Genomic DNA, 15,280 nt, shown 5'->3' on the forward strand with positions numbered 1-15,280 from the left:
CTCTCAACCACTGCGCCACCAGGGAAGCCCCATCCTCATCAGATCTTAAATGAAAATCACAAGCCACTGTTAGTATGCACAGATCTGAGGTAGAACTATGTGTGCCTTTAAGAAACTGGTAAATTCATGATCCAAGTGAGCATTCCCAGGTGCATTTTATGAGCACATATAACTGCTTACTTTAACATATGGGAGGTTGTTCCAGATTGGTTCTTTTGGGGATTCAAATTAACTGTCTTCTTTCTACCTAAGTTCAGTATTTGATTCATGACAGTGATGTTGCAATTTACACTCCTTGTTCTGTGTGCATATCGGAAGCCATTGTGATTTATCTAAATTATCAAAGATCTTTAATAGGTACTGATTAAAAATAGGTAAAATTGGAGAATGTACAGTTGACCCTTGAACAACACAGAGGTTAGGGGTGCCGATTCCCTGCGTAGTCAAAAATCCAGGTATAACTTTTGACTCCTCCAAAATTTACTAATAGCCTGCTGTTGACCGGAAGCCTTACTGATAATGTAAACAGTAAATTAACGCATACTGGTATGTTATATGTATTATATACTATATTCTTATAATAAAGTAAGTTAGAGAAAAGAAAATGTTGAGGACATCATAAGGAAAATACATTGACAGTACTGTACTGTATTTATCAATACCATAAGTTTATATCATGTTAATAAGATGAACCTACATCAGTATTGTCTCTTATGATACAAAACACTGTTGTACGTATTACTAGCACTAGATATCAAAAATGAAAAGATAATGCAACAAAGTCATATTTATTTACAGTTATAACGATTCATGCATTGATAATGAGGAAGCAGCAATGTGATTGCTTTACAGTAGCCTAGTGTAATTTGACATGATTGCTTCACGGTAGCCTAGCCTCTGTGCTAATGAATGACTCGTTATAAAAATTTTATGACATACAGTATTACAGTCATATTCATAGTACAGTATTGGAAACATTGTTATATTTTTTTAAAAACCACTTATGTGATAAGATGATATGCAGTTTCTCCAATTAGGAGAGAGAGGGGCATACTGTACAGTAATGTAATTCTTTGAAAGCAAAGTTGTAAAACAGTAGGAAAACTAACCCATTATTAATTTTATAGTAATATCATTCATCTTGTGTCTATGTAAGGATAGGTTAGTATCTATGTACATTTTATGCATTCTTGACATACTTGTTCTTAATTTTTTCAGTATTTCTAGGCTATACAGTCGGTCTGCAAATATTTTCAAATTGTTGCAGGTCTCCAGAAACATTTCCAATATACAGAAAAATATCCATGTATAAGTGGACTTGTGTAGTTCAAACCCATGTTGTTCAAGGGTCAACTGTAGTGCAGTCTGGATCAAGAATGGGGGAACTAGAGTGCTCTCCCAGCTTTTTGCAGTAAGGGGGAAAAATTGCCCTCTGATTCTTTCCTACTATTGTATATGGACCAGTGACTATAACTACCAGCATTCAGAATTATGAAATGACCTTAGAAATATTTAGAAAACATGAGAATGGGCATACCTGGAAGCTAAAAAACCTGACTTTATGAATTTATCCTACAAATAAACTCACCAAATACTTGTAATGGGAATTTCTAAAAGGTTACATAAGAAACTTAGTGACAGTTATTCCTTTTCCTGTGCTATAAGGAAACTTGAGAAAGTGGGGATATTGTTTCCTCTATATCCTTTGGTTCTGTAGAACTTTTTGAAAAGAGCATGTATTATACCTTACAGTTTAATAGCTATTTCTTAAAAAAACATGTTCAGAAGTCAGAAAGAGTTAAGTTCTGTTTGTTACTTCTGCTTATTAGCTGTATGATCTTGGGAAAATTACTTAACCTTTCAGACCCACAGTTTCTTCAAGTATAAAATCGAAATAATAATCACACCCAGCTCACAGGATTGTTACGATGAGGGCAGTGCACAGCTTTGTGCTTAAGGAATTTTAGGCCTTATGTGTAACCCCTGCCTGACAATGCTCCCAAACAGGATTATTGGGGCCAGATACACCTACCTATAGTGGGGCTGCCTGGCTGTGCTGAATAAGCGGAGACATTCTCCTGCAAAATCCTTCCATTGCGTCTGCCTCCAGGATTGCCTTTGTACTCCAGAGCTCTCTTCTGTGGCTAGGGAAAGAGCTGCAAAGTGAACATGGAGAGTTTTGTTGTTGTTACTAAGATATGTATATTTCCCATAAATAGCGAAAATATGTTCAGATCCTAGGATGTATCCATTTATAGAGTAGAATATTATTAGAAATATTTTCATCTCATTACCTGTTAGCCATTAAGTCTTCTTCCATAGCTAATTTTTACACATTCTTGTCATGCCCAGATGGATAGAGTTACACTAAAGAAGTGGTAATATTTACAGTGAAATATGAATTATACATATTCCCTGATTTTCCCTGACTAACCTTTAAATAATTATCTAAGATGTTCTTGTATCACAGCCATTTTTTTATTTAAAGCATATCATTGAAAAATTAACCTTTTTTCTAGTATATGGATTTTTTGTTTTGTTTTCCAGGAGGAGTACAAAATCTTAAAAGAGCTGTACCAATTTAAAAAGCCTGGTACCGACCTGACAGAGGTATCCTCCATTTGTTTCTTTTGTGTTTGTCTATTTATCACATATCTAATAATAGCTTACATGGTGTTGGAGTACTCGCACACAACTGTCCACAATCTTGGTGTGTGTTTCTTGGGGAAGCCCATGGTTAGTACTTGAAAAATTACGTTTTAACTAATTGAATCAAATTTTCATTGTAATGGGATTTCACTTGTTTTTTTGAAAGAGTAACTATATAATCTCGGCTTTCAATGTGTTTAAAGGAAGATTTGGTAGATTGTGTTGATACTCGAATTCATCAGTTAGAAGATTTAGAAGCTGCTTTTGCTGATTTGTGTGATGGTGATGATGAAGAAACTGTACAGAAATGGGCTTCATATCCTAGGTAAGACCCTCAATTTTTTTTTTTCTCCAACTCTACTGTATTTAATCCTAGATATATTGCTAAATTTTCTAAATTGCTTTTGAAAAATTAGTATCTTCTTGGGACTTCCCTGGTGGCACAGTGGTTAAGACTGCGCTCCCAATGCAGGGAACCCGGGTTCGATCCCTGGTCAGGGAACTAGATCCCACATGCATGCCGCAACCAAGAGTTTGCATGCCACAACTAAGGAGTCGGCGAGCGGCAACTGAGGAATCTGCCTGCCGCAACTAAGACCTGGTGCAACCAAATAAATATTTTTTTTTAAATTAGTATCTTCTTTTGCTATGTGTATTACCTATTTAAAATATTCAGTGCAATTTTCACTTAAAAATAAAATGTTCAGAAACATCCCTGAAATATAAGTATCGTAAAACTTTATTGTCACTAAGGAAAGCAGTGGTATGGAAGAATAAACCATAGTAGTATTAATCATATCAGTAAATACTGATCAGGCACTTTTTTCCTCTTCAGTATAGGGCGCTAGATCTAAAAATGATTCCCTCCTTTTTGAAATTATGATGGAAGATGGAGATATAGAAATAAGTCACAGGACATGATTCTTCCCAGGAATATTGAAGAGTACCTACTGTATTGTGATTTTGTGAAGTCTTAAGCCAAGTTTAAAATTAAATGAAACAAAACAAACAAAATAGCCTGACAACTTTAGAATCCTGAATCTAGCCACCTTCCACTGAAACCCACCTGTCTACTGAGCACACTTAGCTCTTCACCACCTGCAGGCAGTTCTGTCACAGCCTTGAAGAAACAACAAGGCTACAACAGTGGTGAGTTTAAACTGTGACTGGAATTGGAGGAAAAAAAGGATAGCACAAAGGAAAAGTGAGTCAGACGACAAGAAACGTCTCCCCAAACTTACCATGCCCCTAAAGGGTCAGACCCTCAGCATGAAGGAGTCTTCACTATTCCTAAGGAAATAGAAGAGGTGGGTGATTAGAGTCCCGAAGCCCAGAAAGTGTCGTTAATAGAAAGGGAGAAGTAATAGGGTAAGTGGGTAGACAGGCCTCCATGCCTTCCTTTTGTCTTTATTTTTTTCCCTCCCAGCAGATAAGTGGGTATTGGTAGAGGTGGCATTAAAATACTAGAAACACTAATTAATCAGGACTTCCAAAGAGTTCCATCTATATTAAATAACTTAAAAGCACCATTGTTATTATATCAGACAGTATAAAACTTTTCCAGTTATAATTGTATATGTAAATAAATATGTCCTTAATTTTTTTTTTTTTTAACTTTTGGGAAACTATCTTTTCTCATCACAGGGTGCTAAAGGCACTTAGTTTTCTTGCTGATCAAAATAATTTTTAAAGTCACAGTAGAACTTCCATTTTTAAAGAAGAGGAAAATGTCAGTTTCTTGAGTGCTAATTTTTTTTTTTTTTTTTTTTTTTTGTGGTACGCGGGCCTCTCACTGTTGTGGCCTCTCCCGTTGTGGAGCACAGGCTCCGGACGCGCAGGCTCAGCGGCCATGGCTCACGGGCACAGCCGCTCCGCGGCATGTGGGATCTTCCCGGACCGGGGCACGAACCCGTGTCCCCTGCATCGGCAGGCGGACTCTCAACCACTGCGCCACCAGGGAAGCCCTGAGTGCTAATTTTTAACCTTTAACACAATCTGTAATCTTTTAAGTAAGAAGACAGCAGGGAGGGGCTTCCCTGGTGGCGCAGTGGTTAAGAATCCACCTGCCAATGCAGGGGACGTGGGTTCGTTCCCTGGTATGGGAAAATCCCTCATGCGGCAGAGCAACTAAGCCTGTACACCACAACTGCTGACCCTGCGCTCCAGAGCCTGCGAGCCACAAGTACTGAGCCCGCATGCCACAACTACTGAAGCCCACGCGTCTAGAGCCCGTGCTCCGCAGCAAGAGAAGCCACAGCAATGAGAAGCTCGCACACCGAAACAAAGAGTAGCCCCCGCTCGCCGCTACTAGAGAGAGGCTGTGCACAGCAGCAAAGACCCAATGCAGCCAAAAATAAATTAATTAAATAAATTTTAAAAGAAAGAAAAGAAAACAGCAGGGAACCTTTGTTTCTTAATATTTTAAGATGATATTTGAACAATTTTAATTTCCCAAGAATCGTATGAAACATATTGTTAATGGTAAATTTCATTTGCTACTATAAGTTGAGGTAATGTGATGTTTAATTGAGGGGTGCTTTTTTCCAGAATGGAATCACTAGTTCCACTGGTACAAAGTTTGAAAAAACGGATGGAAGCGCCAGACTATGAAATGGTAAATACTTACATTGAAGTATAAAATGACCCTTTAAGAAAGGCATTTTTCTGGCTAGAAAAATGTGCTCTTTGTTAAAGTGATTTACTTTTATTTGTGTTCCTGGAAAGTGTGAGTGGATTTAAAAAAAAAAAAAAGAAGAAGAAGAAGTGAAAGAAATACATACTTTTTAGAAGCCAGAACACTGGAAAAGTTTTCCAGGAAAAACACACTTTTGCCAATTTTATGTATGAAGCAAAAGTACTGTGGATTTATTAACTTTGCCTATGGTCAGATCTCTCCTTGACAGAGAAAAGATTTCTTTTAGAAAAGAAAATTTCTACATTTGCTCATTCTTTGTTGGTTCATTTTTATACTCCCTTCCCCCTTCTTTCTTTCCTCTCTCTCTGAAAACTTCTGATTGTAAAAACCAAATAGAAGGACAATAGAAGCCATTGTGGCCAGCACATCTTAACTGTATTAGCTGTATAAGTTTGTTTGCCAACAGCAATCTGAATGCTGTGTCAAAAGAAGATGCCTTTAATGATAATTTCTTTTATTTTTATATCATTTTGTAGTATTTAAGCATAAATTTTCCCATTTGAAGTTCAGGTACCTTTTCTCAAATTTTGTGCCAGAGCTGAGACCTCCAGGTCTTCTGCTTCTTTTACTTCTGGTGTTTATTTTACTTTAATAAATTGTGGTTTTGCTGTAGTGTTTTATTTTTTTGTGGAATATAATCAAACCACTTTATTTGAACTGAAGTTTATGTATTTATTTAATGCTAACTTTGTAAGAATAAAACATACCAGCAAAAGAATATTTTGGTTAAATCAGAGATAACTCAAGACTCAAACTTTTACTCACCCTTATTTTTTTAATGGCAATTATTAAGAATGATAGAAGACATTTAGGGTTTAAAACTCCTTTGAGCTCACGTGATATTATTGAATGTGTCTTCATGCAGGTCTACTTTAGTCATCACATGGCATCTGAATATTCTGGTGGTGGAGGGGGTGCGGTTTTGTACATCGTTTGTTGAGAAAAAGGATGGCATAGGCTTGGTAGCAGATTATGTAATCAAATATAATGTGCCCATAGCTGCAGGGTTAGAACACTAGGTGTTTTGATCATTTTAGTAGAAAAGAACATGCAGAGTCTCTCTTTTTAGTGCATTGACTGATGATTGCCAGTTAAATCTTTGATGTGTATCCAGAGCCTCCAATAATACAGTAGATTAGTGTTTGTTTCCGTACTTTGCACTTACGTACCCTAGGCAAAACTACAATATATTTGAATTCCAGTTTTCAGAACTTTAATGCAGAGGCTGCAAAATGTCAGCCTGTGGGCCGTTATTAGCTCTTAGGCACATTTAGTTTAGTGCTAAGACTGGAACACCAGTCATTTATATTTACAACACATGTTTAAGATATCAGTATATATGGTTACACATGAAGCATACACAAGAAACTCAAAACAGTAGGTTCAGTAAGGTAGGAGGAAGTCTTCCCCTTGTATCGTCTTGAAGCTTTAAATGTAGTCCTCATTACATGTATTTAAAAATTAAATAGGGGGCTTCCCTGGTGGCGCAGTGGTTGAGAGTCCGCCTGCCGATGCAGGGGACACGGGTTCGTGCCCCGGTCCAGGAAGATCCCACATGCCGCGGAGCAGCTGGGCCCGTGAGCCATGGCCGCTGAGCCTGCGCATCCAGAGCCTGTGCTCCGCAACGGGAGAGGCCCACATACCGCAAAAAAGAAAAAAAAAAGTAAATAGGGACTTCCCTGGTGCCACAGTGGTTGGAAGCCCGCCTGCCAATGCAGGGGACGTGGGTTCGAGCCCTGGTCCGGGAGGATCGCACATGCCGTGGAGCAACTAGGCCCGTGCGCCACAATTGCTGAGCCTGCGCTCTAGAGCCCATGAGCCACACCGAAGACTCAATGCAGCCAAAAATAAAGTAATTTTTTAAAAGTCTGTTAAAAATAAGTAAATAAAAAGTTAATATAATTTGTTGAAAGAAAAGTAAGGTGAGAATACTATGTACCAATTTATATTAGCTTTTAGAGTCCAGGTGAAATGGACAATTTGCTAGAAAATGTAAATTATCAAAATAGACTGAAGTAAAGATAAACTGAATGAATCCACAATCATAAAATAAAGAATTATTCCTAGAAAAGGCATCAGGCCCAAACTGGTGTACAGACGAGTTCTTCCAAAACGTCAAAGTATAAATAACTGCTATGGCATGGAAACTATTAAGGAAGAAACAATCCTAATCCACAAAAATATTTAAAATTTGTCAGCAAGGCCATAAATGGTTAAAGAATCTTCTGAAAACAACATTACCTTGTAATTTTTAATTGTCTTGTTTTCAGGTTCACCAGGCTGGTCTAACCTGTGATTATTCAGAACTTCCTCACCATGTCAGCACAGAACAAGAAATTGAATATCTTATTCAATCTGTATATTACATTCTAAAAAATTTGCCAAAACCTACTGTAGTGACAATTGCAAGGTAAGTGTGGTAGCTTGAATAATGGCTCACCAAATATGTCCACATCCTTATCTCCAGAGCCTGTGAATATGTTGCCTTATATGCCAGAAGGGACTTTGCATGTCTGGTTCACCCAAGGAGCTTGAAATTGAGGAGATTATCCTGGATTGTCCGGGTGAGCCCAGTGTAATCACAGGGGTTATTATAAGAGAAAGGCAAGGAAGGTCAGAATCAGAGAGATTGGAAGATGCTAGACTGCTGGCTTTGAAGGTGGAGGATGGGGCTTTGAGCTAAGGAATTCATGCAACCTCTAGAAGCCAGGAAGACAAGGAAACAGATTCTTCCCTAGAGCCTAGAGAAGAATTACAGCCCTGACAACACCTTTATTTTAGGACTTCTGATCTCCAACACAACTGTAAGGTAATAAATTTGTTTTGCTTTAAGTCACTAAGTTTGTAGTAATTTGTTACAACGGCAGTGGGAAATTAATTCATCTCCGTAGATGAATCTAATGATTACTAATGCAGTAGTCCTAATTTTTTTTACCTACTCGGCTCGAAATTCAGGTGTTATATTTTCTCTTTCCTATTAGTGATGGTTGGCAAACAACATACAACTCCTGTTAATCTTGTCTTTGAAGTTGGTGATGTTATTCAGTTGAACGTAAGAATTCCCATTTCTGTGTCCTACAGATGAATATTTAGCTGCTACCACGTTTTAAATTTGAATGTACTAATGTGCTGAATAGTTACAACAATTTAATAAAAATTTCTTTTCTATGTTAATCTTTGGACTCATTTTGTATGTAACTGAGTTTCTAAAATAAGTACTTTAAATGCTCAGGCAAATAATATTACATATTTTATGAGAAATATTTATGAGAATTCTTTTACCATCCTGAATGAAATTCATAGATAATCTAATCTATATACACTTAATTTAAATATATTTAGATAGCATTTATAATATATAGATGATATCGTCTTAATCCATTCAGGCTGCAATAACAAAAATATCTTAGACTGGGTGGCTTATAAACAACGGGAATTTATTTCTCAAAGACCTATAGGCTGGAAAGTCCAAGATGAAGGCACCAGCAGATTCAGTGTCTGGTGAGGACCTGCTTCCTGGTTCATAGACAGCCATCTTCTCCCTGTAACCTCACATAAAATGAAGGGGTGAAGATGCTCTCTAGGACCTCTTTAATAAAGGCATTAATCTCATTCATGAGTACTCCATCCTCATGACCCAATCACCTTCCAAAGACCTCCACCTCCAGATATAATCACATTGGGGATTAGGTTTCAACATAGTAATTTTGGGGCACACAAACATTTAGTTTATAGCAGTAACCTACCTATACACATAATTTAAATATATATTCATATATCCACACAGCAAAAAAATCGTAACATAAAGGAGAAATGAAAGTAATTGATAATAGAGTAGTATATATTAAGATGCCACACCAAACTGGCATCTTTACAAAGAGTCACTAAATGCAATTGTTAAAAATGCCAACAGATGCAGTGTGTCATATTGCCCAAATACCATGAACAGCACTGCCATGGCAACATGGTTAGTCTAGTCACAAGAACCTCTTGGTAAAGTTCTGAACTTAAAGTCCAATCTTCCCTCAATTCACAGAGTATTTGCATTCCTGGAAAATTTAGTTTAATCCATTTTCAAAAATACTTTGTTCATATGTAGAAGAGTATTAAATTCTAGGCTCAAAAAATTAAAAACAGGTTTTTCACTTATATAAGTGCTCCGTGGACCTTGGAGACTGTACAGGACACAGGACAATTCATATTCACATTTCAGGATTATCCTGCATATTGCAAGCGTTCAAGCAGCCCTGCCCTCTTCCCTGGTCCCCTAGTTGTCATTGTGACAGTCAAAACTGTACCTGCAGATTTCCAAAACTCCCTCTTGTGGGTAGCTCCCATCAAGAGCTACTCTAATACTGTTTTAAAGAAGCCAGAAATCGTTGTGAAAGCATTGAAATGCCCCTTATTTTTTAAGGCTAATAAATGAAACTTTTACATATCCTGCTTTCTTAAAGTAGACATTTATCCATATGTGTATGTTAGACAGTATTTAATAATTTAAAATTGTTTACATCAAGCCTCAAAAATAACCTAATCACCATAGAATGAAATGAGCTCATCTGAAGTCTTACAGATTGTTTCTTTAGGTCTAAAATACTTGTGATAAGGAGTAGGCTAGATAACGAATTCCATTTCCTCCTATAAAGATTTCTATGCCATTTTCCAATCCAGTGGGATTGCCAATGGATTTCCTCAGCCCAGTTCAGAACCAGGAGACGCTGATAAAATCATTTTAGATACTAATCCTGCTAAAATTATCAGCGACATTGTTATTGGCTGGTGCCACTCAAATTACAGTTGGTGATTCTAGAAAGACCCAAAATGCAGATTCCTGCCCCATCGCACTTTACTCTCTTCTCTTAATACTACCTAGGAGACTAATCCCAGCACCAGCACACCCGCACCTTTCATTTTGGATGATCTTGTACGCTTGTGTGGTTAGCAGATTGTTTATAGAAGCAGAACCCTTTTATCGGTTGGAATGCCTCTACCGTCATAACTTCTAGCCTGAGTGTACACATAATAAAAGAATGTGAAACATGATGCCCAGTCACTAATATAATTATCCCCAGTGTTCCCAAGCAAAATCTCCCTTTCAGGGAAACAACAGTCTAGTATTAAGCACTGAGGCTTTGAAGACATGCTGTATGGTTCTGAATCCCATCACCAACACTTACTAGTATGTGGCCTGTGCAGGTTAATCTTTCTCTGTTTCAGACTCCTTTAAAGGGATGGTAGATATACCTATTTCATAGAGTTGCTGAGAAGATTAAAGAACATAATTCATGTAATGCGCCTGACATAGAGTAAACGTTTAGTAGCTTTCAACAGTTATTATACCAAAATTCAACACAGCTTCTTCATTTCTAATTTACATTGAAGTCAACACATGCAGGCTTTTCCTCACTTCACAGTATGATCTCATCCTATTTATGTGTATTTTTCTTTTCCTTTCTCTTTCTCTGCTTGGTTCCAGGTCAAGTCTGGATGATTACTGTCCTTCTGAGCAAGTTGACACCATTCAAGAAAAAGTCATCAGTGTGCTACGCTCCCTCTATGGGACTCTAGACGTTCACCTGGTGTATTCAGCAGAGTCCACTTCATCTTGAAACATCACAATGCTAGGCTCCTATTAACATCTTGATGTAGTAACGGAGTTTTCATTAACTTGTTTGCAAATGAATCTTCCAGAGAACACTTTGTTTTAATATTAACTTTCATTTAAAATCTTTCAGGTATTTTGAATCTCCGAACAGGTATCACCAGTTGTTGAATGATGGCAGGTTTTTTTTGGCATTGAGTCTACCCCCAGTTGATGGAACTGATGCTCATCTTTCTTCCTGTCCATCACTGTCGTCTTCACTTTTGTGAGGGTTTTTTTTTTTCCTCTTTTCCCCTCTTCCCCTTAGGTTGGTTGGACTGTGTGAGATTTATTCATTTATTCATTCACTCACCCAGCTGACATTTTTTGAGCACGTTCATGTGCCAGACATAACTAAGTGCTGGTTATACGGTAACAAACAGAATAGACAAGGCCCCTGCCCTCTTGGTGGACAGCTGAGAAGCAAATTATGGATTATGAGACATGTTATGAAGGAAAGGAAAACGACAGACATGTCTTAGGCATGCTCTTAGTACTCAGGGCACCCTGGCCTTACAGGAAGGTAACATTCTCAGATGCTACTAGCAAAATAATGATAATAATAATAATAAAAAAACTTGTCAGTCCATGAAAATGTTCTAGGAAGTCTACCTTTCCAAGACTTAGGATTGTGGCCCAACTCTTATGAAATGCTCTCAGCATTGTTGGTATTGAGGGGGTCTATTTGAGTAAATTCAACCAAACAAAAAGTAACTTTTTCTTTGCTAATCAGAAAAACCCTCCAGGGTTTTTTGTTCCTCCAGATGGTCAGAATGGGTGTCAATTACCATTATATCAATAGTTCCTAAGTGCCACTTTATTGGCAGTCTGGGTTGATAATTTTTTCAAATAAACCAGCTTTTTATGTAAATAGTAGGGGAAAGAAGTTAAGTCCTTAATTCTGATCTACCATAAATACCCAAGGACGTAACTGCCTTCCACCAGTCTCTCCATGAGTAAGAGACCCTACCTAAGTCACTCTTGATCATGGTACTTTTCGTTTACTTAATTTGCCAAAGTCTTCCTCTCTTCAGTATTCCTCGTGTTCAGTAATCATTTTTAGCCACCTCCTTGGTTTCCTTTCCTTTAAAAGGTCAGGTGGCATTTAAAGAAAAAAAAAAATCCATCAATCCTCATTCCTAATACAGCAGTCGTTTTCATTTTTGCATGTAGCTTTTAAGCCTTGACCACAGGGGTACAGTTGCGTGTAGCTAAAATTATAGTGTGTTACCTAACTTGATGGCTAATACCCAAGGTCACATTGCCATTGCCACTCAGTAGGTGGCACCAGATCCTATTTTTCCAATGATTCTATTTTCTAGCAAACTTTTCTTGTCATTAAGTTGATCTCCCAATGCTAATAAGTATAAATGCTTATTTCTGTTGTGAAAAGCAAAGCAAACTGATTCAGCTTTCCATTTTTGTTAGAACATTATGTGCCAAAAAGCTTTATTCCCTGTAAAGTCAGAATGCAAAAGAGTGCTATTGTTTATTTTTAAATTTTGAAAAAAACTTATTAGAGTTCTGTAAATGATGTTACTTTTATAAGTAAGTTATTTTATCAGCTAAAGTAAATAAAAAGGTGTGTTTTGAAGTTTTAAAGATTTAAAACCAAACTGTAGCACTAATTAATTGTGTATGATCTTGGTGTGTTATAGCCTTGGTAAGTCTGGTTTAGTAGTTATTTATTACGACTCCCATGAACTCTGATGAGATTCATCATTGTTTTAACTCAGGTAGAATAAAAGGGCATCAATTTCCTTTTTAGGAACATTCAGATCATTTGGTTCTCATGCTCTGTAATTCTCATCGAAGAATAAAATTCCGTCCCTACTTGTTGACCATAACCAACTTAGTAAATTATGTCTCTGCACATTTCAAATAGGAAGATACTTAGTTTATCAAGACATCCTTCATTTGTGTTCTAAGTGCCAATGAGGAATACCACAGTACCATGCCTTGGATTATTTACAAGTATCACTAAAGCATGGGATTTTGAGCAGCTTTTTTGAAAAATGTGAATTAAATGTAAGATTAGGCCATAACTTTGATAATTGACAAGTACGTATTTCCCAGTATCTTGGGGGAATTTTTTTTTTTAATCTCTAGAAGTGTTTTCTGTAGACATCTATCTGTAAGTGTTCTAGGTTCTCGAGGAGCTCTTAGTCAAGTCCTTCACTTTTTATATAACATTCTCTCCAAATCTTCCTTTGGTTTTAGCAGTAGTGGTCCCACATTGCTGGCAATATATGCATTGCACTGCCAGTAGTTTACAGGATGCTTCTTAGTATAAGATTATCTCACCAAACTTAAGAGAAAGCACTTTCATGAAACTTAGGGAGTTTTTGTTGGACATCTTTCAGAAATGCTCAAGATACATGAGGATCACATGTAAAAATAACTCACTATTGGACTGTGCTGTACTACCTGGTCATCCTGAGTTGCAACACTCTCTTGAAGTGCTTGTTTGTGAACTAACTGGTCCTGGACCGCCTCTGGTTTTGTAGGTCTAGCTGCCCTCGTGGACTTCCAAACATCAGTGCCATCCTTTCCCTTTATTCGTTATTTGAGTTCAGCAAATGAAGTTACAGTGACTAAGGAGGCTTCTGTGAACCTTGATTCTTAGGAGAGAGTTCTCTGAACAGTGAATATTCTAGTCACTCACTGGAAATGGGTACGTTGGCATTCTGTACATTAGTATCTTGTGAGTTTGGTTCCTGTGATTCAGAAGCAGGAGCCCATTTCAGAGGCTGAGGCAAGCCTCAGGGTGTACAGTGTCTCTTCCTTTGAAGACCTTCCTTGGTGACTTGTCAGCCAGCCTACAGCTACAGCATTCCTACCATGTCTCTAACTTCAAAACGTTCTTCACCAGCAAGCAGATCTCTGAAGCTGATGGATCAGACATCAGCACTGCTTAGAAGCCTTAGCACCCTAGCTGATAAGATCACGCCAGGATCAAGACAATGATGACTTGTCATGACTGAAATAGAGCAGCACATCGTGGTAAGAGTGTGAACTTCCAAGGGCCACTGCCTGGCTCCATTGCCCCCTTCTCCATGTTCCGGCTGTGTGACCTCAGCCTCAGCTTCTCCTTTGCAATGAGAGAACTTAACGCGTCAGGATATTGTGAGGAATAACACATAATAAAGCCCTTAACACCAGAGCCATTCAGCAAACACTGGCTGTTACTTCGAAACTCAGCCCTACTTAGAGTGTCCTGTGATGGCTGTTACAGGTCTCACCTGCTCTCATGCCTCCTAAACCCCTGATCTTTTTAAATCCCACATTAACTTCAACTGTATTTCTGTGAATAGTGGAATTTCACTTTCTTTATTCAAAGAAGGCAGGTCCTTGCCCATAAGGAGAGAAGTAATGGAGGGGTTTTAAGCAGAGATACTCATAATTTAAAACTCTTGTCTTGAATTGGTGCAAGCATCCATTTATTCACAATTTTAAAACTTGTGCAGTCAGCGGGGTTAGGGAAGCCAAAGCCTGGCGTGGCTTTTTTTCCTCCGCTCTTCCCTTCCTGCCTGCTGGTAGATAACACTAGAATTTATGGGGCTAAACCTGTGATGTAGACAATGTCTAGAAGTTGCTACCCCCATACTTATAAATTACCTTCATAGAATCTAGAGTTATCCTTACCATTTTTTATGTTGCTGATTTATTTATAGGTGACCTCCAGCAAAAAAGTCCCTCATGAATCAACCAGAGCATGACAGGGAAGTGGGGTAGAGTAAGTATCTCCAAGCAATTCACTATCATTTCCAAACCCTCCACAAGCGTTCCCTTCATCTGGGCCTCAGTCTTACCACAGAGCAGCCTCCGCTGTGGAAGGGTAAGGAAAGTGGAATCGCTCGAGAAGGGGGAACACCTCTGTCAGCTTGGTCCAGTAAGGTTTTGGAGCAGCCTGTCAGACGTGACCCTGAGCACTCAGGGAGGGCGAGACGGGGCTGAAGTCAGAGTTGGAGCCAGGCTTGAAGGCCAGCTTTTCAGACAGAATCTACCCTGGGAACTGTACGGCAGCACCGTCTACCCTCTGCAGCATTGCCCCATCTGGAGCAGACCTGGGTAATAAGGGCACCAGTGTCACAGAGTGGCACCTGAGGCACTGGTGGCTTTGAAATCAGTCCAAGTTCAAACTCTACCTCTGCCAGTTACAAGTTAGGTGAACTTGGGCAACGTAACTTGTCAGAGTCTTTGTTTTAGGCATGGTTCGAGGCCTTCCCCATGTCCCTAGAGGTCTCCTTACTGTGCTCCAGCGCCACACAGTAGTCAGCTGTTCACATCTGTCC

General features: G+C 38.4%; 1 protein-coding gene across 2 annotated transcripts in view; it reads left to right on the forward strand.

Annotated features, from left to right (window-relative positions):
- Positions 1-11,856, forward strand: part of CUNH5orf22 (chromosome unknown C5orf22 homolog) — a 19,671-nt gene extending 7,815 nt beyond the window's left edge. Inside the window, exons 5-9 of one of the 2 annotated variants that reach the window (XM_024755786.1) lie at positions 2,548-2,610; positions 2,853-2,974; positions 5,197-5,263; positions 7,615-7,754; positions 10,821-11,856. In XM_024755786.1, the coding sequence (XP_024611554.1) occupies positions 2,548-2,610; positions 2,853-2,974; positions 5,197-5,263; positions 7,615-7,754; positions 10,821-10,953 (525 nt within the window). In that variant the 3' untranslated portion in view covers positions 10,954-11,856. Of the gene's footprint in view, positions 1-2,547; positions 2,611-2,852; positions 2,975-5,196; positions 5,264-7,614; positions 7,755-8,325; positions 8,606-10,820 lie in introns of those variants that run through there. The other variant, XM_024755787.1, reaches the window with a different exon arrangement.
- The last annotated feature ends 3,424 nt before the right edge of the window (positions 11,857-15,280 follow it).

This window comes from Neophocaena asiaeorientalis, unplaced genomic scaffold, assembly GCF_003031525.2.
Source record: "Neophocaena asiaeorientalis asiaeorientalis breed wild unplaced genomic scaffold, Neophocaena_asiaeorientalis_V1.1 scaffold93, whole genome shotgun sequence".
Taxonomy (NCBI): Eukaryota; Metazoa; Chordata; class Mammalia; order Artiodactyla; family Phocoenidae; genus Neophocaena; species Neophocaena asiaeorientalis.